This window comes from Argopecten irradians, chromosome 9 (genome assembly GCF_041381155.1).
Source record: "Argopecten irradians isolate NY chromosome 9, Ai_NY, whole genome shotgun sequence".
Classification (NCBI taxonomy): domain Eukaryota; kingdom Metazoa; phylum Mollusca; class Bivalvia; order Pectinida; family Pectinidae; genus Argopecten; species Argopecten irradians.
The window spans coordinates 12,656,497-12,680,001 of record NC_091142.1 but is presented as its reverse complement, the minus strand read 5'-3'; the positions used below and the strand labels follow the sequence as shown (position 1 = coordinate 12,680,001).

At 34.7% G+C, this 23,505-nt stretch overlaps 1 protein-coding gene across 4 annotated transcripts; it reads left to right on the top strand.

The window, feature by feature from the left end:
* The first annotated feature begins 1,697 nt into the window (after positions 1 to 1,697).
* On the top strand, positions 1,698 to 23,436 carry LOC138331496 (cytochrome P450 4A25-like). Of its 4 annotated transcripts, none has more exons than XM_069279171.1 (13): positions 1,698 to 1,823; positions 3,205 to 3,461; positions 6,245 to 6,458; positions 6,990 to 7,117; positions 9,660 to 9,784; positions 10,747 to 10,809; positions 11,667 to 11,790; positions 16,279 to 16,408; positions 18,523 to 18,646; positions 20,703 to 20,898; positions 21,278 to 21,360; positions 21,757 to 21,822; positions 22,254 to 23,436. In XM_069279171.1, the coding sequence occupies exons 2-13, from the start codon at positions 3,243 to 3,245 to the stop codon at positions 22,372 to 22,374; spliced, it is 1,593 nt and encodes a 530-aa protein (XP_069135272.1). In that variant the 5' UTR covers positions 1,698 to 1,823; positions 3,205 to 3,242; the 3' UTR covers positions 22,375 to 23,436. The 4 variants fall into 4 exon arrangements, with proteins under 4 accessions (XP_069135272.1, XP_069135273.1, XP_069135270.1 ...); XM_069279172.1 differs by having other exon boundaries at positions 3,178 to 3,461; positions 6,257 to 6,458; XM_069279169.1 differs by having other exon boundaries at positions 3,178 to 3,461.
* The last annotated feature ends 69 nt before the right edge of the window (positions 23,437 to 23,505 follow it).

Here is a 23,505-nt window from a genome sequence, read left to right as displayed (position 1 = left end):
GAATGAAGTACTGATTGCGCATGCACCAAAGGCGAAATAAATTATTTTGTATTATTTTTGTGTTAATTAGGCATATGTATACACGATTAAACACTAATTATAGTTCAAATGAAGAATATCATTTATGCCCTGTCGGCGGTGGAGCATCTTTAAAATAATATCTCGAGGATAATTTTGTTAATTGATGTATGAATGCAATTTACGCTGGTGGAGTAAAATGTAGAAAAGTCCGCGACATGGCCATGGCAATATCAATGTATGAGTTAAATGCCCCATCCCATGACATGGTACGACGGCTACTTGGAGAGTATCAAGTATAATGTGTTATATGTCTGATCAAGTATACTGTGTTTTAAATCTGATAAAGTATAATGTGTTATATATTTGATCAAGTATACTGTGTTATATATCTGATAAAGTATAATGTGTTATATATCTGATCAAGTATAATGTGTTATATATCTGATCAAGTATAATGTGTTATATGTCTGATCAAGTATAATGTGTTATATGTCTGATCAAGTATAATGTGTTATATGTCTAATCAAGAGCCCAATACAACGTATTCCTATCTCCATGATTTCGCTACTATGATAATTAGTGGCGTAACAGTACACATTACCCTACAATGCAAACTAGCGCAATAATTAAGAACACAATCACGTCTAAAGTGCTGAATAATTGTGTAGCTGATTAGTCTCTTTGTTTTCTTGTTTGTATGGTGGTTTTTTCTTGTTTTTTTTTAAATATTTTTTGTGTCTTTCTTTACATTCTTGAGCCAAAACATTTATCTGTGCTACACTTTGAGTTAGAGAAGTTAAAGGGTTATGGGAAAATGTTTATTGGAAAATAGTTTGTTGCAAATGTACTATACCCTACTCTGCGGTTGTGTATAGTCACTCACATCACATGCGAGTAACCTGTCATGCTATTTTTGCCTTTGTCAAGTTACTCGCATAACATGCGAGTAACCTGTCATGATGTTATTTTACCCTTGTCAAGTTAGTTCATAAATGCGAGTAACGTGACAGCTGATATCGGCCATCATACGTATGATATGGCTGAACGGGTCAGTGATGTGACAAACAAATATTGTGTGAATTCAACTGTAACGCTTGCTATAAAAAGCTGTTTATCTGTTTATGCTACTATCCTCACAAATGTAAATAACTTTGTAGGTAAGGTAAATAACAAATTTCTCATAAAGTTTCAGGATTATAAGAAAAGGATTTTCTAATCATACATACATCGCATTTTCTATAAATAGTTACATAGTCTTTTAACATAATTTTCTCCACTTACATATGTGAATGGCTTCATACTTCATAGGTAAAGTAAATAACCAATTTCTCATTAAGTCTCGGGTTTAAAAGAAAAAGATACGTTGTTTCTTCTTACACATGTGAATGGCTTCAAAGGTTAAGTACATAACACGTTTCTCATTAATGTTTCATGTTGCATGTGTCACTCTATTCAAAATGTTTGGATTTATAATTAGAACTTAACAGAATTTTACTCACTGTCCTCTGGAAACCTAAGGTCACATAGGACGAAAGGACATACCACATAGATACGTAAATGACAAAACTCCATTTTCATACTACATTAGCTTATCCAACGCTTGATATGATACGTAATTCAGTAATATCACGGAAGTTGTTTGGAAAAAATTCATTAAAGGAATTTCATTGGTTAAAAATATCTATAAATATTTCGTTGAATACTTCAATGACACTTAAACCAACATCCTCTGCTCGGGAATGTATATAAATGCAGCAACAGTCTAGTTTCATTGAGCTATACACTAGAGCGTGTGTCGTGTGGTAAGTATCCCTCTTGTGTGTGTTAGTTTATGTTTGTGGTGTAACATTTTATACGCATATGTTATACAAGTGTGTCTGGACCACTGCTAAACCTATTCTGTATTTGCATATTACAGAGTTATCTGCCCTTGCGAGTAGGTATTGATTATGACGTCAGTGTTTGTGAGCGTAACGTCATACATTTCGGAGAAAACGACGTGAAAGGCGCTCACAAAACAATGACATAACAATCGCTACCTACCCGCAAGGGAGCTAACTCTGTAATATGCAAAGACGGAATAATCATTTTGAAGTACATAGATATACAAATGTAAACATGCAACGCTATGAGAAAATATAATGTGGTTCTATTTTTAACATTAAGCATGGATAACTGTGCACGATGAAGAGATATGGTGCAAGACAAGAAAGTTTTTAACGACTAGTTGAACTGTTTACAAAAAAAAAATACAAAGTATTTTCTCTATCCCATTGAGAAATAAATATATTTGTTTGGTCATACAATTATTTCGTTTGGTGACAAGTAGCAAGTACATGGATATGCAATATTCTTGTGTTTCTATTTTTATATTACGCACAATCAATTCTTACTGGTGTCTATTTCAAACACGATGAAGGGACTCAGTGCAAGACAAGAAAGTTTTTTAACATCTAACTTAACTATTTATGATATAGTTCTTTGTATTTTCTCAGTCCTATTGCAAAATAAATGTGTTGAGACACACGATTCTCTCGATAGGCCACAAGTAGCACGCTTTATTATAGGTATAACAAACACGCCTTTTTAGGTATAGAAAAATATTTTAATAAAAACTGATATGGGTATGACGCACATTAAAGTATGGTATCATCCCTGATAACCAAATCACATTCAAACTAATCCGTATCGATATATGTTTTAGGACTCCTTTAAAACGTGTTAATGATCAGGTTTTATCAATGTTTTACTATCACAATCACTGCAGTAAGAGTTTCTAGCTGATAACGATGATGATATCAAACTGTTTATATAATTAATAACTCGTTTAGTTAAGCATTATTTACATATATATCTATTTTTCGCAGTTTTTAATATCGCTTTTTCATAATTAGGGTTTTTGATTTTGCGATTTAGGCTTCTAAGGTTCTACATTATCAATATTTGGAACATTTTCGTGGCGAATTTTTCTTTCGCTTTTTTATAGCACGCGAAATGTAATCGCACGCGAAAATTGGTTGGTTTATTCATATATTGGTAAAGCTATTAATACTACACTGTAGCTTGGGCAAACTAGTAACGGCTCTGTGCGCTTTTTTTATATGAATCTATATCGGTTCAACATCATATATACCTTTTCCACTTGATTGGTAGCAGCGCCTGCTCTGGTCTATCTCCATCTAGCGTGCAGTGAGGCGTTGCCGCGCGTGGTGAAAGGAAGAATGTGGCCAAAGTCAGCGATAAACAAGATGTGGCCCCTACTGGCAGTGGACGGGATGTGGTCCTCGGTGTCTCTGGGGAGTTTCTGTGGTACTCTAGTCCTGGGGTTGATCTTATGGAAGTTGGCCTGGTTTTTTTACCGGTACAGTTACTTCTACAGAGCAGCCATACGGACACAGACCATAGGCCCAGTTCACCCTGTAATGGGCAACCTTAATCTCGTAAGTAAAAGTGTAGCATGGTGGTGTCTATTAAAACATAAAAACGTATGTTATTGATATCGAACGAATTAAGAAACGCAAAGATACAAAACCTTTGTTGTTGTGATTAGGTCAGAAAAAAATATACTAAAAGGGAATAAATGCATATTTGTACAAAGAAGAATATTGAGTCTTTTAATTTCTTCATGTGTATTTTCAATAAAATCTTTTGGAGTTGTTATTCAAAGAAATATACCATATGAAAAAAAAATGAAAAATTATTGTCCTCAATTGGGATATTTTGGCGTCGGTGAATATGGGCGTTTTTGTACCAATATGAGGTGGTTAAAATTTTTGTGTGTTAGAAGGCGTTTTCATGTGCCTATTATACCTATCAATATGTTTTCACACAGGTATTATTGTTTCTTTCTGGTTGACTGAACATTCACTGGACCTTTGAGTGTATATTTACGCAGTGTGTTCGGTAATTTACTTGAGCAGTGTTCACATTAGAAATCAATAGCGAGTAGAAAAATACAAACATACGTTTTTATACTTAAAAATATAAACTTTATTATATTTTACACATTTAAGTTATACAATTGATACAAATTACTTTCGATGGTTCGAATGAAAGCGCGTGAGAGGTTTTAAAGTGGGAGAAAACTCGGAGTGCCCCGGGAAATCAAATGTGATCGGACAGGTGACCCTTCACCTTTTCACGTCCGTGTCGGCCGGCTAGGTGAAAGGCGAGTGGGTTAACCACTACATCACCCGATCACCCAAATACTTATATTTTGATAAAAAGATGAACACGAAATACTCTGTATTCACTTTCTTGTAGTTTTTAGATGAATTCACACTCTCTAAATATAGTGTAAGAAAGTGAGATTTCAGCTTTAAATATCGACGTAGTCAAGTTTTGGTCTGTTTGCTCTTGACGCTTTTTTTTAAATTTTTTATAATTATTTTATTTTTCCAAAGCATTTTTACAAATACAAAACAAAAGATTATCATCAATCATCATCTGCCACAGCAGTTTCATTCACCATCATCATCATAATCTGCTGCATCAGCTTCATTCATCATCATCATCATCATCATCATCATCATCATCATCATCATCATCATCATCATCATCATCATCATCATCATCATCATCATCATCATCTCATCATCATCATCATCATCATCATCATCATCATCATCATCATCATCATCATCATCATCATCATCATCATCATCATCATCATCATCATCATCATCATCATCATCATCATCATCACCATCATCATCACCATCATCATCATCATCATCATCATTCATCATCACCATCATCATCATCATCATCACCATTCATCATCACCATCATCATCATCATCATCACCATTCATCATCATCATCATCATCATCATCATCATCATCATCATCATCATTCATCATCATCATCATCACCATTCATCATCACCATCATCATCATCATCATCATCATTCATCATCATCATCACCATCATCATCATCATCATCATCATCATCATCATCATCATCATCATCATCATCATCATTCATCATCATCATCATCACCATCATCATCATCATCATCATCATCATCATCATCATCATCATCATCATCATCATCATCACCATTTAATGTCATTATCATCATCATCACCATCACCATTCATCATCATCATCATCACCATTCATCATCATCATCATCATCATCATCATCATCACCATTCATCATCACCATCACCATCCATCATCATCATCATCATCATCATCATCATCATCATCATCATCACCACCATTCATCATCTTCACCATTACCATCACCATTCATCATCTTCACCATTACCATCACCATTCATCATCATCATCTTCTTCAGCAGCAGCATTCATAATAGTCATCGTCATTACCATTCTTCATCATAATCATCATCACCATCATCATCATTTGCAGTCGCAGTTTCATACACCATCATCATTGTCTGATGCATCAGCTTCATTCATCTACATCATTATTGTTCATCATCTTCCATCATCATCATCATCATCATCTGCAGTAGCAGCTTCTACCTCATTTCTCTATTTACGAACATGATCCTCATTCCCACATCCACACAGACACACATACGCCACACACGCTTACATACACACCCTCGCACGCAAGTTCTTACACAAGCACTCTAAGGAAAAGAGGAGAGAGAGAGAGAGAGAGAGAGATAGGGAGAGAGAGAGAGAGAGAGAGAGAGAGAGAGAGAGAGAGAGAGAGAGAGAGAGAGAGAGAGAGAGAGAGAGAGAGAGAGAGAGAGAGAGAGAGAGAGAGAGAGAGAGAGAGGACTAGAGATCGAAACGAGATTTATGTGGTGTTATGAACTCCAGGAGCTCAATGAAGGATAACTAATTCATGTACATGGTAAAAACGTTACAGTACATGATACATAGTTATATGTATATATTGCCATGATAAGACTATCATAAATTATCATTAAATAAAGAAACATACAAATAGTTAACTAGTCAGCTTAATCAATAATCTTGACGCTTTCTTACCAAAGGCCAAATAAGCCAAAATATGACCACATCCAAAATATCATTATTCACAGTATTATAATTACAGATGTAGTAGGGAACGGACAATGAAACAAATCTCTTCCTCTTTTGAGTCGTCTGGTCTATTACGTTTGAAATTTTCATACTCTTTGAACCTCCTTGGTGTTTCCTTTTATAAAATTCAGTATAAGACCAATGGACAATTATTTCTTAAAGCTTGACAACTAAAATAGTTGATATCTAAAAAGTTTTTATTTCAGATAAAAGAGATTCCGGACTATTTTGAGCTGATACAAAATAAAGTACAGAAGACGCGCACGAGGACTTACGTCACGTGGATTACGTCACTAAATCATTATTTTGGTGTCTGCCATCCTGAAACTGCCAAATTATTACTCAAATCATCCGAACCGAAACCCAAGGGCGTCGGGCAGGGATATCGCAGCTTCATCCCGTGGTTAGGTACTAATGCATTACTTTCTATTTTATTTACTGATATGATATGGCAATGCATTTCATCATCATTTTAATGCTGCTACTTCGATTCTCAATTGTCGCACGACATACTGTGAGATCATTTATTTTCGTTAGGCTCAATTTTCACGGATTCCCATTTTACAATTTAGTTAGCACTTAAATTCCTGGGAGAAAACCTTACAGTCGGAAAATACGAAGTGGGATTTTAGTTCCGAATGACATAATAGTTAATTCGTGCTTAAGTTAATCGGGAAGTAAATTCGTTGATTTTGGTCAAAAATGAAAGCCACGAAAATCAAACCATCATGAAACATAATTATTTTCCAGTAACATAGATTGCATCAATCATAACATTATCTTGGTGTCCTAGGATTGATTACTGACTCAATAGAAAGATGTATCTTGTTCTTATTTTGTCCTTCTTTATTTATATATATATATATATTGATTTAAATTAATTCCCTATGAACTCGTTCTGTCGAATTCGAGGTATAAGAATGTTTGTGTTATAAATAGGGGATGGACTACTGTTGAGTGAAGGTGCCAAATGGGAAAGGAACAGGAAATTACTTACGCCAGCCTTCCACTTCGATATTCTCAAGTCCTATGTAACAACATACAACGAGGTGGCAGACATTCTTGTAGTAAGTATAATTAATATACTGTACTATATATATGTAGGATCGTAATTCTAATGAAACGAATCTTATTTGGTTCTCGTTTTTTGGGGTGTTTTTTTACTTATTTTTTTAATTTTTTTTTAATTTATCATTTTTGCGTATTATTTTTGTATTTTTCCCCACTCCCCACTTTTTTTGCGAACCTAAGAGAGATAGCAACATTAACCTACATTCTGAAGAATTTAAGTGTCAAAAGTGCGTTTGAAGACTTCAAACACATGATGCCATTTTCACGCCATTCTCGAATCGTGATTTCACGTCATTATTACATGACGTTGCGCAATTGTTCATATTATGATGTCATAAAGGGTACTTCAATATACTAATTGAAAAATAATGGACAGCAGTATTATTATATTGCGCTATAAGGAAGTATTTTATATTGCAAACAAAGATAGCTTGCATATAACATTTTTGCGTAATTCGTGGACGATTTGTCGTAATTCGTGGACGATTTTGCGTAATTCGTGGACGATTTTGCGTAATTCGTGGACGATTTTGCGTAATTCGTGGACGATTTTGCGTAATTCGTGGACGATTTTGCGTAATTCGTGGACGATTTTGCGTAATTCGTGGACGATTTTGCGTAATTAGTGGACGATTTTGCGTAATTCGTGGACGATTTTGCGTAATTCGTGGACGATTTTGCGTAATTCGTGGACGATTTTGCGTAATTCGTGGACGATTTTGCGTAATTAGTAGACGATTAGATATCGCGAAAATCAGTCGTCGCGAAACTTTTCAAATACAACAGGGAGAGTAGGACCGCGTGAATCTAAATTAAAAGAATCGTTAGAAACGAAATCGCGAATTTTAGTCAGCACAAAAATAGCAAAGATTTCCAGTATATCCGACCTCTTTATCTTTCATGTGTCTGATAACTATTATCTGCTACAAACTGATAAATATCTGATGCATAAAAATCTCAAGTATTATATGTTATTGAACATGATGATAGCACAGAGAAGCTACTTATAGATTAATGTAACCGTACTCGTTTTCGTACTTTTTAAAAAATATTATCAAACCAAATGTGCTTGGTCATGTCTACCGGATATTTAAGATAAAACAGGTTTTCCTTTTGAAAGCGGCCAAACCTCTTTTATCAGTGAATATATATCAATTGCGTAACGTGTTGAAATAAGGCGGAAAAGAAAACACGGTAACAAATGTGGGCCGTGGTAGAAAATACATAGAATCTTAAGATAAGGATGTATAAACCATGATCATGACGCCAGAAGATTCTTTATGTCCATCTGCAATCAATCGTAGGCTTTGTTGTCCTTGCGTTCTCAAAAGTGAAAAAAAATTAAAGTCCCATTATTTCTCAGCCACGTATCTTTCCTGCGTCTTTCCTTTCATCTTGATGGCGTTTTATCGTTCTGTCTTACTGTAATATCCTTCCCATACACCTAAAGGTTCGGCCTAAGGTTGATTCTAATTCCATGTTTCTTATCAATGAACGAAAAAGCAGCGAAAAGTAAACAGCGTCAGCTCACAAATTTCATATCTTATTTCATTTTTTTATTTATTCCTATCGCCTGTTGGGATAATGTCTTAATTGAACTACTTTGACAACACACTTTTCAAAACTTTTGAATTTGGAGGAATAGAAAATTTGGCTAATTCCATCTCAACAACTTCTAGTAGAGTAGTATGAAGAAGCTAATTCATGGCTTTAAATTATTGTATGTTGTATGAACCAAATCTTTTTTTTTTGTTGGCATAACGTTTACGACTTCTAACCTCAAAATAAAAATTTAATCTTTATGAATAGCGTCTCGGTTTTAGTATCCACCATTTTGCTTATTAATTCACGGATATATATTTGATCCGTCAACTTTAGGGTGTCCACACCAACCTTTAGAACCCGGAAAGTACGTGAACTGGTGTGACTTAACCGCGGCGAACATTATCGATAACGTCATTAATTTTGACGTGCAGTAGATCATGTAGTGATGAAAAAAGTCTAATACCAATAAAACATATTTTTCATGTGCGGTAAAAAATATACCTGGTTACCTTGGGGTGTAGCAACAAAGCATTAATTCTCGGTGTCGTAACAAAGCCTCGATTCATTAACATCCAACCCCTCAACAAACCCTTTGTGTTGGACATTCATGAATTAAACAGTAAACGTGAATTTACACGAATGGAAATTTACGTTTATTACGCGAATATCGTTTGATCACAAAAAATAGTTCGTGCGTAATATTTGCATAATGCATGAACTTTGTTGTTAAAGGTCTGAAAATGTATCTTTTGCGCGAAAATAACAACACCATGAAAGTTTTATGCATGCAAATTATGAAATTTAGCACTCGCCAAAGTATCCAAGTTTGCAGTACCCCTTGGGTTGGGATAATGTTGTCTCACCCCAAGGTAGGATGACGTACTACTAATTATACTCAAAGACAATATAGTTATCGCTTCCATGACATGTTCCTCAATATCAAAAATACATGTTTCATGATTGAAGATGAACTTGACATTGTGATTTGATCAGGACAAACTTGCACAGGCAGCGAAGGCTGAGAAAAGTATCGAGATTTATGAGCCTGTGAGACTGGCTACTTTGGATACGATGCTTAGATGTTCCCTGTCGTACGAGGACAATGTTCAGCAGAAAGGGTGAGTTCGTATGCCAAACGAATTGATTACCTGATCAGTCTTCAGTCAGAATCCAGTTTTCCACGTGGCATTTTAACTCTTTCATGCATGTCAGTGGCACATATTTAGGGAGCAAATGAGTTCCACATGTTTCTTTTGAATCAAGCATTCTATTTAAAAAGCAGTGCTAGCCAATGTAATTGAAGGACGTGTCAGGTTAGATGGTGGTGGAAAGTCAGAGAAAAACCCGGAGAAAAAACACCGACCAGCGGCCAATACCCAACAAATGCTCCATACATCTTAACCACTCCACCACTGCGGCTTCATTCTAGGCCATTATTGGTGATGCTATATATGTGGTTTTAAAATTGATGTTCTAAGCCCAAAAGAATTGAAAATGACTTGTTGCATGAATATGAAAAAGATAATGTATGAAATAGATGCTACAACTGTATGTTTATTAGAAACTTTAAAATATGAAGCAAATATTGATGTTCATATTGTTATTGAATACACATGCATTTGTCGGTCATTTTGCTGTAAAATACCACAAACTTTGAGTTGCCGGTGATTTTAACGAGTCAAATATATACAATGCCCCAGTCGAGGTAGTGTATAAGTATCTGTAAACTATTTACTAAGCTGTAACAGTGCACCATATATCACCAAGGAAACCTATCAACTTTCTATTTCCTTGTAATGTCAATATCTATCAATGAGGGTCATATCAAGACGCTCTTGACACAATTTCCGTGATTGTCAACGGTTGTTGATATTTAAATAATGATAAGTATAATATATTATCATAGGTATCTAGTTTCTGACAAAAAAATAAATGCTGACACCTTAGCAATTAAAATGCATATACATGTTTATTTATAGAATATCAAAATCCTTTAGTAAACAGCATATACTGTCTTGTTCACCTTTCAAAAATCTCGTAGACATTTTTGAACGAATGACCGATATATTTTTTTTTTCAGGGACACACATCCATATGTCCGAGCTGTGGGGAGACTAACACAGCTTTGTTTGGAACGAACTGTGTACGTATTTTACTAGTAATTTTTTACAACCAACTTTCCATTTTTTTTTTATTGCATTCCAAATCAGGTATTATTAGAAATAGGAGAATGTAATCAGTGCAGGATAATATCCATTGGAAATCTCCCTTTCCGATATAAATTTATGATGTGTATACGTGTTCTAGCTTTTGAATATGCATGCTGTTTTTTTGTTGTTTTTTTTTGTAATTGTGTCCCATCTGGATTATAATTTGAAAGGAGATTTGACAATGTCCGAAACACTAGTATTTATATCCACACCTGTCCTGATAGTCTGGGTTAGGTTCATATATAGGCTAGTAACATTAAATATGATAAAATTATAACAAATTTAAAGATGCTACACCGCTGACAAATGGTGTTTTTCTCTATCAAGAAAAAGGTTGCAAAAGTTATTTACTTGACACCATTACCACCATTGAAAACATTTAGCATCAAATGTTACTACAAGATAGAAATATTATAAATAATTAATTGCTTCTTGAAAAAAAATCCATGGCACTATATCCTATATGGAATGAAGTTCTGATTGCACATTCACCAAAAGTGTATCTGGTTCCGATTTCTCGAAGCAAACTTAAGTCAAAAACTGACTTAAGTCACAATTCTTCATATAAGATACATAAGGAGAAAAACGTAAGTTTTGACTTTAGGCTTCTCCTTTGTTTCGAGAAATCGGAGCCTGGTGACATCAACATTAAATGAACCTGACGCTTAAGTTAAGTGTTCTAAGTGTCGCATTAGATATGGTTCACTGTACTTTTTGAATTTTAGTTTCAGAGCTTGAGCCAACAAACTCACTAAATATTGTATGAATCGTATTGTTTCTTACTCCACAGAAAACCATGGCTATTTTTGGATTGGATGTTTCTGCTGTCACCACAAGGGCGAGAGTTCAGTCGTTTGATAAATCACGTTCATACATTCGCTGATACTATTATAGAAGAGAGACGAAGTGAAATGGTAAAAGAGAAAAAAGATTTTTTTTTAATCATGCTTTAAACATTTGCAATATCATGTTTTTGGAAGATGTTTATTAACACTGGATGATAATGTTTGTACATGACAACTGATGTTCCATAGTTTTAGTGTCAAAAAAAAGTAAAAAACACACTGTTTGTACACGACAACTGATGTTCCATAGTTTTAGTGTCAAAAAAAAGTAAAAAACACACTGTTTGTACACGACAACTGATGTTCCATAGTTTTAGTGTCAAAAAAAAGTAAAAAACACACTGTTTGTACATGACAACTGATGTTCCATAGTTTTAGTGTCAAAAAAGTCAAAAACACACTGTTTGTACATGACAACTGATGTTCCATAGTTTTAGTGTCAAAAAAGTCAAAAACACACACTTTTTGTACATGACAACTGATGTTCCATGTCCATAGTTTTATGCAACCTAACATACACCATTTTTACATGACAACTGATGTTCATGTTTTTTTTACCTAACATACAACTTTTTACATGACAACTGATGTTCCATGGTTTTTTTACCTAACATACTTTATGACAAAATGTAAAACACACTGTTTGTACATGACAACTGACGTTCCATGTTTTTTGTCAACATTTTACAACAATGTTCAAAAACACACACTTTTTACATGACAACTGATGTTCCATGGTTTTTTTTAAAATCAAACACACTTTTTACATGACAACTGATGTTCCATGGTTTTTTTCTAACATACACCTTTTAAGACAACTGATGTTCCATGTTTTTTTACCTAACATACACCTTTTTACATGACAACTGATGTTCCATGGTTTTTTTACCTAACATACACCTTTTTACATGACAATGATGTTCCATGGTTTTTTACCTAACATACACCTTTTTACATGACAACTGATGTTCCATGGTTTTTTTACCTAACATACACCTTTTTACATGACAACTGATGTTCCATGGTTTTTTTTTACCTAACATACACCTTTTTACATGACAACTGATGTTCCATGGTTTTTTACCTAACATACACCTTTTTACATGACAACTGATGTTCCATGGTTTTTTTACCTAACATACACCTTTTTACATGACAACTGATGTTCCATGGTTTTTTTATCTAACATACACCTTTTTACATGACAACTGATGTTCCATGGTTTTTTTACCTAACATACACCTTTTTACATGACAACTGATGTTCCATGGTTTTTTTACCTAACATACACCTTTTTACATGACAACTGATGTTCCATGGTTTTTTTTACTACACTTTTAACATACGACCTTTTTACATGACAACTGATGTTCCATGGTTTTTTTACCTAACATACACTTTTTAATACAATGTTTCACAACATACACCTTTTTACATGACAACTGATGTTCCATGGTTTTTTTACCTAACATACACCTTTTTACATGACAACTGATGTTCCATGGTTTTTTTACCTAACATACACCTTTTTACATGACAACTGATGTTCCATGGTTTTTTTACCTAACATACACCTTTTTACATGACAACTGATGTTCCATGGTTTTTTTACCTAACATACACCTTTTTACATGACAACTGATGTTCCATGGTTTTTTTACCTAACATACACCTTTTTACATGACAACTGATGTTCCATGGTTTTTTTACCTAACATACACCTTTTTACATGACAACTGATGTTCCATGGTTTTTTTACCTAACATACACCTTTTTACATGACAACTGATGTTCCATGGTTTTTTTACCTAACATACACCTTTTTACATGACAACTGATGTTCCATGGTTTTTTTTACCTAACATACACCTTTTTACATGACAACTGATGTTCCATGGTTTTTTACCTAACATACACCTTTTTACATGACAACTGATGTTCCATGGTTTTTTTACCTAACATACACCTTTTTACATGACAACTGATGTTCCATGGTTTTTTTTACCTAACATACACCTTTTTACATGACAACTGATGTTCCATGGTTTTTTTTACCTAACATACACCTTTTTACATGACAACTGATGTTCCATGGTTTTTTTACCTAACATACACCTTTTTACATGACAACTGATGTTCCATGGTTTTTTTACCTAACATACACCTTTTTACATGACAACTGATGTTCCATGGTTTTTTTTACCTAACATACACCTTTTTACATGACAACTGATGTTCCATGGTTTTTTACCTAACATACACCTTTTTACATGACAACTGATGTTCCATGGTTTTTTTTACCTAACATACACCTTTTTACATGACAACTGATGTTCCATGGTTTTTTACCTAACATACACCTTTTTACATGACAACTGATGTTCCATGGTTTTTTTACCTAACATACACCTTTTTACATGACAACTGATGTTCCATGGTTTTTTTACCTAACATACACCTTTTTACATGACAACTGATGTTCCATGGTTTTTTTTACCTAACATACACCTTTTTACATGACAACTGATGTTCCATGGTTTTTTTTACCTAACATACACCTTTTTACATGACAACTGATGTTCCATGGTTTTTTTACCTAACATACACCTTTTTACATGACAACTGATGTTCCATGGTTTTTTTTACCTAACATACACCTTTTTACATGACAACTGATGTTCCATGGTTTTTTTACCTAACATACACCTTTTTACATGACAACTGATGTTCCATGGTTTTTTTACCTAACATACACCTTTTTACATGACAACTGATGTTCCATGGTTTTTTTACCTAACATACACCTTTTTACATGACAACTGATGTTCCATGGTTTTTTTACCTAACATACACCTTTTTACATGACAACTGATGTTCCATGGTTTTTTTACCTAACATACACCTTTTTACATGACAACTGATGTTCCATGGTTTTTTTACCTAACATACACCTTTTTACATGACAACTGATGTTCCATGGTTTTTTTTCACTACCTACACATACACCTTTTTACATGACAATGATGTTCCATGGTTTTTTACCTAACATACACCTTTTTACATGACAACTGATGTTCCATGGTTTTTTTACCTAACATACACCTTTTTACATGACAACTGATGTTCCATGGTTTTTTTACCTAACATACACCTTTTTACATGACAACTGATGTTCCATGGTTTTTTTACCTAACATACACCTTTTTACATGACAACTGATGTTCCATGGTTTTTTTACCTAACATACACCTTTTTACATGACAACTGATGTTCCATGGTTTTTTTTACCTAACATACACCTTTTTACATGACAACTGATGTTCCATGGTTTTTTTACCTAACATACACCTTTTTACATGACAACTGATGTTCCATGGTTTTTTATCTAACATACACCTTTTTACATGACAACTGATGTTCCATGGTTTTTTATCTAACATACACCTTTTTACATGACAACTGATGTTCCATGGTTTTTTTACCTAACATACACCTTTTTACATGGCAACTGATGTTCCATGGTAAAAAAAATACACTTCTTATATGCCAACTGACATTCTATGGTTTTAAGGATGAAAAGACACTTTTTATATGATAACTGACGTTCTAAGATTTTAAGGCCAAAAATACACTTTTTTATATGACAACTGTAGTTTCAAGGTTTAAGGTTTAAAATGCATTTTTTGACAACTGACGTTTAATGGTTTTAGGGTCAAAAATTCACTTTTGTACAACGCAACTGACATTCCATGGTTTAGGGTCAAAAACACACTTTTTATATGATAAATGACGTTCCATGGTTTTGAGTCAATTTTTATATATATATATATGAAATCTGACGTTCCATGGTTTTAGGGTCAAAAATACATTTTTTATATGATAACTTACGTTCCATGATTTTAGGGTAAAAAACACACTTTTTATATGATAAATGACGTTCCATGATTTTAGGGTCATTTTTTTCATATGAAAACTGACTTTCCATGGTTTTAGAGTCAAAAATACATTTTTCATATGAAAACTGACGGTCCATGGTTTTAGGGCCAAAAACGCATTTTTTATATGATAACTGATGTTCCATTGTTTCAGGGTCAAAAATACACTTTTTCATATGAAAACTGACGTTCCATGGTTTTAGGGTCAAAAATACATTTTTATATGGTAACTGACGTTCCATGATTTTAGGGCCAAAAACGCACTTTTTATATGATTACTGACGTTCCGTGGTTTCAGGGTCAAAAATACACTTTTTATATGAAAACTGGCATTTCATGGTAAAGGGTCAAATATACATTTTCATATGGTAACTGAAGTTCCATGGTTTTAGGGTCAAAAATACAGGTTTTTATATGACATATGACGTTCCATGGTTTTAGAGTCGAAGACACATTTTTGTACACCACAACTGAAGTTCCATGGTTTTGGGTCAAAAATACACTTTTTATATGATAACTGACGTTCCATGGTTTAAGGGTCAGAAATACACTGTTTATATGGTAACTTCCATTGTTTTAGGGTCAATGGTTGTTATATGATAACTGACGTTCTGGTTTACAGGGTAATGAAAGCCCCACCACAAAGAAACGTCTCGACTTCCTGGAGATCCTGCTGTATTCCCGAGACGACCAGGGGAGGGGTCTCTCTGACAGTGATATCCGAGCCGAGGTCGACACGTTTCTGTTTGAGGGTCAGTATAGATAATCTTCAAATAAAGGTATCAAAATATACACTTCGCATGAGCGCTATTATGTTCCTGTGTTGAAACATTGTTTATGATACCAGCAGGTCGATTTAATACATGTGTATCTTAAGAACAAATAACATGCGTAGCTTCTTTTAGCTAAAATTGCGAACCCCTTTCCTTTTGCTCAAATTACGTCTACCTTCCTTTAGCTCAAATTGCATCTACCTTCATTTAGCTCTAATCGCGTTTACTTTCCTTTAGCTCAAATTGCGTCTACCAGCTCAAATTGCGTCTACTTTCCTTTAGCTTAAATTGCGTCTACTTTCCTTTAGCTCAAATTGCGTCTACTTTCCTTTAGCTCAAATTACGTCTACTTTCCTTTAGCTCAAATTGCGTCTACGTTCCAGTTCAAATTGCGTCTACTTTCCTTTAGCTCAAATTACGTCTACCTCCTTTAGCTAAAATTGCGTCTACTTTCCTTTAACTCAAATTACGTCTACTTTCATTTAGCTCAAATTGCGTCTACTTTTCTTTAGCTCAAATTGCGTCTACTTTCCTGTGGCTCAAATTACATTTACCTCCCTTTAGCTCAAATTACGTCTACCTTCATTTATCTCAAATTACGTCCACCTTCTTTTAGCTCAAATTACGTCCACCTTCCTTTAGCTTAAATTACGTGTACCTTCCTTTAGCTCAAATTACGTGTACCTTCCTTTAGATCAAACTTTGCGTACACCTTCTTAGAAAAAATCAAAATACACGTACACCTCCTTCACATCAAAATGCATGCTTACCTTTAATTGTGAATGTGTAATGTAAAGATTTATTTTCTCGAAACAATTTTAAAATAATACTAGCATGCGTACATTCTCTGAACTGTATAAGTAATCGAATGAATAAAGCTTGTCAAGCCGGTTGTGATAAACCCCAGCCACTTTAAAATGGACAGCTTATGGTGTAAACTATCTGTCATATCATTGAAAAGACTCAAGTGTTTTCTTTATCAACCCATCTTATATCTTATTGGATAATGTAAACATACACAAACGTAATCCCAAAATTGATGATTTGCTGTATTTCGGTTTTTTTTATTCCTAAGTATTCACAGAAAATTGGATATACGTACGCAAAAATTCAGCTCACAACATCCGTACACGCGTTTCCTACTTCTGAAAACAATTATTACAAAACTGTAAAACAACGTCATCAATTCAATACACAACTACTTTTGCCGGTTTTTATTGGTAATTTGCCAATGTATATATCAAATAAACCCTTTCGCGGAAATCGGAAATATGTTTAGGACTATCCTAATCTCGACCCATTCAGTAACGCAGTGACAAGGATTGGATATGATCATCTATTTCACCTCTATCAGAGACCGCAGAACCAATTGATTTCCCATAGACAACAATATTAACCTTTGCCACTGTCCAGGTCAAATTAAGTTTTCAAGTCTGGTCACCCATCACTAATTCTGACCAAAATTTTCATAAAATTCTAATCTTCAATACCTTCTCCTGTCAGAAATAGACTTGGTAGAATTTTAAAATTTCTTTACATATTTTACATCTACATGTATTTCCAAACCCACAAATTAAACATTTGAAACTGATCCACCCTGAATACCCAATCAGCAGCCTCCGAAACATTCTTTCCTGTGCCCACAAGGGGGATTTCCAGGAATCTATTTTTGGTTTGATTCTGCGGTCTCTATCATGTGTAATCCTCAATGAGGTGTCCTCCTTTGGGTACAGTTTTGACAGTTTTAATTTTACGAACGCATACTGAAAATTTACTTTCATTCGTGGCTAATAAATTTCGCGATTTCCATTTCTGTAAAAGATCGCGAAGATTAATTTTCGCAGATTAAAAAAAATGAATGAGCACCCTTATTCCCAATATAGTTAATGTTTACATCGATAAGAGGAAACGATGACCCTAAATAAATCTGGCTGTTGATGGGCCATTAAATAAAAACAAACGAAGAGGAGATAAACACTCACGAATTTAGTTAGATCGCGAAGAAAATCGCACACAAATAAATTTTGTTTAACAGTATGATATTGCTGCTTCCTTGAGGCATAGTTTAGCACACATATTCGTATACCTTACAGGCCATGATACCACGGCGTCTGCTATCACGTGGGCACTGTACTGCTGCGCGAAGTACCCAGAGGAACAGGAGAAGATATACAATGAGTTGACATCTTTAAGCGACAATACCAACTGTATGAGCTGGTAAGAATATGCCTGGTGTCTAGTTCAAATAATGCATGTAAGGGGTCGATATTTGTCAGTCTGTCTGTTTTGGTTCGACATATCACCACTAGTCATCAATCTCTCGGTTACGAGTTCAAATAAGAGCATTTCAAGAGAAAAGATCCTTTCAATTGACATCTGTGAGCGACATTACCAACTACACGAGCTGGTAAGATAACATGAGCATTATTGCAAATGTGTCAGATTAAATTAAGTAATTCTTGGAGAGATTTATTTTTGTCCGTCAGTCTGTCTGTCTGTCTTCCGTTGTAACGGGGTAGTTATAAACTGTTCCGACATATTACCATAAGCCCTACAACTCTAGGTACCGAGTTCGATGTGGGACAGTTCCCAGGTATTAGCCGCTGGTCGGTGATTTTTCTTCTGGCACTCCGGCTTTCCTCCTACACCTGTCACGTCCGAAATGACCCTAGTTATTAATAGGACCACAGCTGTCTGTCTAAGTTATGGTTTGACCCTGTACAATGACCCGTTTAATATAGCAGTATACCAATATGTTGTTAAAAATCGCATTATTTTCAAGACTGGCACAAGCTAGATTTGCCATATTGATTTCGTGGTCCATACCAACCATCAAGTTATTCTTACCTAATTATACAGTTTATAATTTCACAAAGTGTACATGTAAGATATCGTTGTGAGTTAATTGGAGACGGGTTATCACCCTCACACACCCCGCTCTTTCCCTCACACGCAACATCACTCCCCCACCGTCACCCTCACAACCTCTCCCTCCCTCACTTTTTAATTGAGGGACTCCTCACTTTTTAATTGAGGGACTTTTCTAAGGAAAAAACTACTCCTGACGAGTGTATCTTAAATATCTTAAAGTATCCTAAAGTATCTTAAAAATACCTACAAAAGCAGGAAATGCAAATGAACAGACACACCTAGCAGTGTAGAGTATACAGAGAAAATTTACAAAATTAGATGTAAGTGTAGTATTAGTACAGGGTAACAATCTAAATTTGCATCAGGGTAAACCTACGGGAAGGCCAATCAGGGTTTAGGGGAGCTTTGATTACACATTGGTACATTGCGTACCTGTGTTTGATGAAAGAGTACCGCTAACCGTTTTCACCATATCATAATATGAAAATTAAAATCGAATTTACCAAATATTCAAATGTTCAATAGCTCTTTATTTATTTCTATTTCCATCTTAACTTTAACCATCTAGATAGAACGCAGGTTTGTATATTCTGAGCATTTATATATTAATTACAGTTTTTTTTCCTTTGGGTAGAATAGGGATGTTTCGATTTTTTATTTGTTTCTCTGTAAATAAATGGTAGGTAACTCTTTATGCTTGTATATATAAGTATTTTTCTATTGAGGAGACGAATTAGAGTTAATCCGCTTATCGGTAAGTACTGAACCATGTTAATTATGGCCGTCGACAGCGGTAGTTGACAAAATGGGTACGTGTACACACAGGGACTTGTAACGTAGGTTGTGAGAAAGTCTGTTGTGTATACATGTGTACTAGGCCTATATACTATATAAAACAGACTTTATATAGTATATAGGCCTAGTACACATGTATACACAACAGACTTTCTCACAACCTACATTACAAGTCCCTGTGCAGGTACGTGTGTACGGGTAAAATAACTCCATCGATAAAATACATGTTTAAATGTTAAAATAATAATATTAGTTTATTCGTTGAATTATTCTTTTAATCAATCAATCCAACAATCCCAAAGTCAGTATTTCATATGTATAATACATGTAATATAATGTCACTCAATGAACTATATACCAGTAAAAGCATATGTCATTGATTTCATATAAAGCGCAGAAAAGATCAAAATTATGTGTATTTTGTCCAGCTAAAATTAGCTGTAGGTATCTTGTGATATTTAGGCGAGATGACTTCCAATACAAAAATGACATACTATTTCGTTTCCTTAAAAAACGAGTGATAAGAAGGATATGTATTTTGATCAGATGTCACCTGCAGTTTTTTATACATAAAAGTGTAACTAAAATAGATTTCACAATGCCTCAGGGAGTCCATGAAGAACTTTCACTACATGAACCTGTTCCTTAAGGAGACTATGCGGATGTACAGTCCAGTCCCGATGATTGGCCGGAGACTTACCAAACCTGTCCAGATGGACGGTGTCCTGTATCCGAAAGATTCTGTTTTTGAAATCAACATCAGCGCAATGCACCACCACCCGGACATATTCCCGGACCATATGGTAAGTAGTCGTTACCAAGTACTTTTCCGGACCATATTTACTCAATAGGCGTTCAAGTTAGGTCAAGAAATCAATGGTTAATTACGCGAAAATGTGTATCTCACGAAATGAAGTGGTTTACTATTCATGTAGACACAATCTAATTAAAATTATACTTGTAATTCCGTTCCACTACGATACTTGTATTGAAGCGTAACGTAGAGTATCGTAGTGGAGCAGAATTACAAGTCTAATTTTAATTAGATTGATGTAGACATGATTTCAACTATGTATTTTTGATAGTTTTCATTGACTCTCTCGATCTGCATTTTGTTTTTATTTTTCTCAACTAAAACATCTTTTACATTTTGATAATGCATGATATTTTCGTCCAATCCAGGAGTTCAGACCAGAACGATTCCTTGACACGAATGGAAAAGATAATGATCCGTATAGTTTTGTACCCTTCTCAGCTGGGCCAAGGTCAGTATATCAATGTCTTTACTGTTTTATACATTTAAAACAAAATGAATGTCAATGTCATGACTCATTGTTTTAAAAAATGTAAACGAAGTCATTGTTATAATACAGCTTATAGATGCTGTCAAATTAGTTTAGATATAACATTGAAAGTTTACGTCGTTTTCGCTGCAAAGCATCACGTAACAATCAATACCTAATCACAAGGGGAGATAACTCTTTAATATGCAAAAACGGAATACAGGCAAATTTTGAGAGTTGTGGGCTTTTAATTGTTTGTTGATAGCTATTAGCTAGTAAACTTTTATTTGTAAAAATAAAGTCATTTTGATATCAGGATGGTTTTCACAAAGCTAATGGTATATCAAATAGTAGTCTATTTATTTGTCTTTATGCTAGGAACTGCATCGGACAAAACTTCGCCATGAATGAACAGAGAGTGTTTATTGCTAGGATCATACAACGGTAAGCTTTCCTCCCCCTGTCGGAGTTTATTGGGTGTAAGGAAAGATAACTCTTGGTTATAAACATTGTTGTGGAAAAGATTATATTTGGGACTTTTTATACCTTTGGTTGATTCTTAACGCCCTGTTAACAGTCAGGGTCATTTTTAAAAGGAAGGCAGCCTGCGCCGTGTATGTGGCATGTTGCGTGTCTGATGTGCGTGCGTGTTTTTGGGCGGCTGAGGTATCTTCGTGTTATGCCTGTTTTCAATAGTGGAACTCTTGCCCTTTTTATAGTGATATCTCACAGAAACATACCGCCGAAGACACAAATAAGCACACCCTACCAGGTCACAATATACTGACAACGGGCAAACTAGTCGCCTCATCCCTACTGATATATTTAAATAATTCAATGATTTGTAAATATTAGCTATACTGTTTCCATTTCAGATTCAGAATCAGACTTGATCCTGAGCATGAGACCAAAGTGTTTCCGGAAGCTGTAACAAGACCACAGTTTGGGGTCAAGGTCATTCTGGAAGAAAGAGACCCGGCGTCTGGTTTTCGGTGAACATATCCAGAATATCAAATCTACCTCAGTAATGCATAACTTACAGACAGGAATGGCTGGTGTTATACCTTGTGAAAATCCCTGTTTGTAGCTGACTACACTGTACCATGATGTATGATGTGTGACGTTTGTAGTGCATACCGTATGGTATGCCAATTTCACTGAACTGTGATACACTTATCTCTCTGACAACTTTTTATGATATTTATAGTTCGAGTTTTTTTCTAAACATATATTTATGCAATACTCATTACTAACACACTTCTCAAATATTGTTGATCGTGTTTCATAAATAATATAGTGACATTTACCAGGAATAATACCAAGGAAATTCGAGTAAGTGATATAACCCGAGGTCGGGGGATGATCACTCGCCGTATTCACCTGATAAGTATTTTATTGTATGACGTTTACATTGTACAAATAGAGCCTTACAAAGGTCACAGGACAGGTACACAATGCACATCGGCAAACCAGCTTAACTTGTTAGCTTGCATACAGAACTATTTACAACCCCGCTACATGCACAACGGATTTATATTACGGTCTTAATGGCCATGTACATCATATGATATTATTTCAACTTTGGGATGATAATCTTCCCGGTACGTGCTTTATCTCTGAAGTCGTGAACCACATTGAATTTAATTAATATATACATGTATTTGCATTTTTTTGTAGCAAAAATGGAGTAAAACAAGTCACGTGCGTATACCTCATTCATGCCATTGGCCGAAATATAGAATAGTATTATGGGTAACTAGTGATCACGTGATTGTGTGTTTACTTCCAAATATAGTGATAGTTTGCTTGCCACTTTTCGGAAAAATTGATTTATTTAAAAATATTTAGACTCCAAAATGTTATTGATATTGCATGCAGAACATTTTGACATGCACATATGTATTGTTTTTCTATAAATAATGGTTTGAAATGAGTTATAAAACTGTCATTTCCACTTTTTATCTATAAATCATATAATGTGAATTGACTAACTCAATCGGTCTAACCGTCTAATCTAGCACTACCAAGATCGGCTCTTCCCGGCTAAATTCGTAGAATTCGAAATCCCTCACGGATCGTGGTTTCATTTCCAATGTTGGAAACAGATTGAATTTCATAAATATATGT

Bases quoted from the DNA above. Each gene is read 5' to 3' on its own strand.
- LOC138331496 (XM_069279171.1), top strand. From the start codon at position 3,243: ATGTGGCCAAAGTCAGCGATAAACAAGATGTGGCCCCTACTGGCAGTG. The intron at 18,647-20,702 runs GTAAGAATATGC...ACAATGCCTCAG, and splicing joins AATACCAACTGTATGAGCTG to GGAGTCCATGAAGAACTTTC. The intron at 21,823-22,253 runs GTAAGCTTTCCT...TTTCCATTTCAG, and splicing joins ATTGCTAGGATCATACAACG to ATTCAGAATCAGACTTGATC.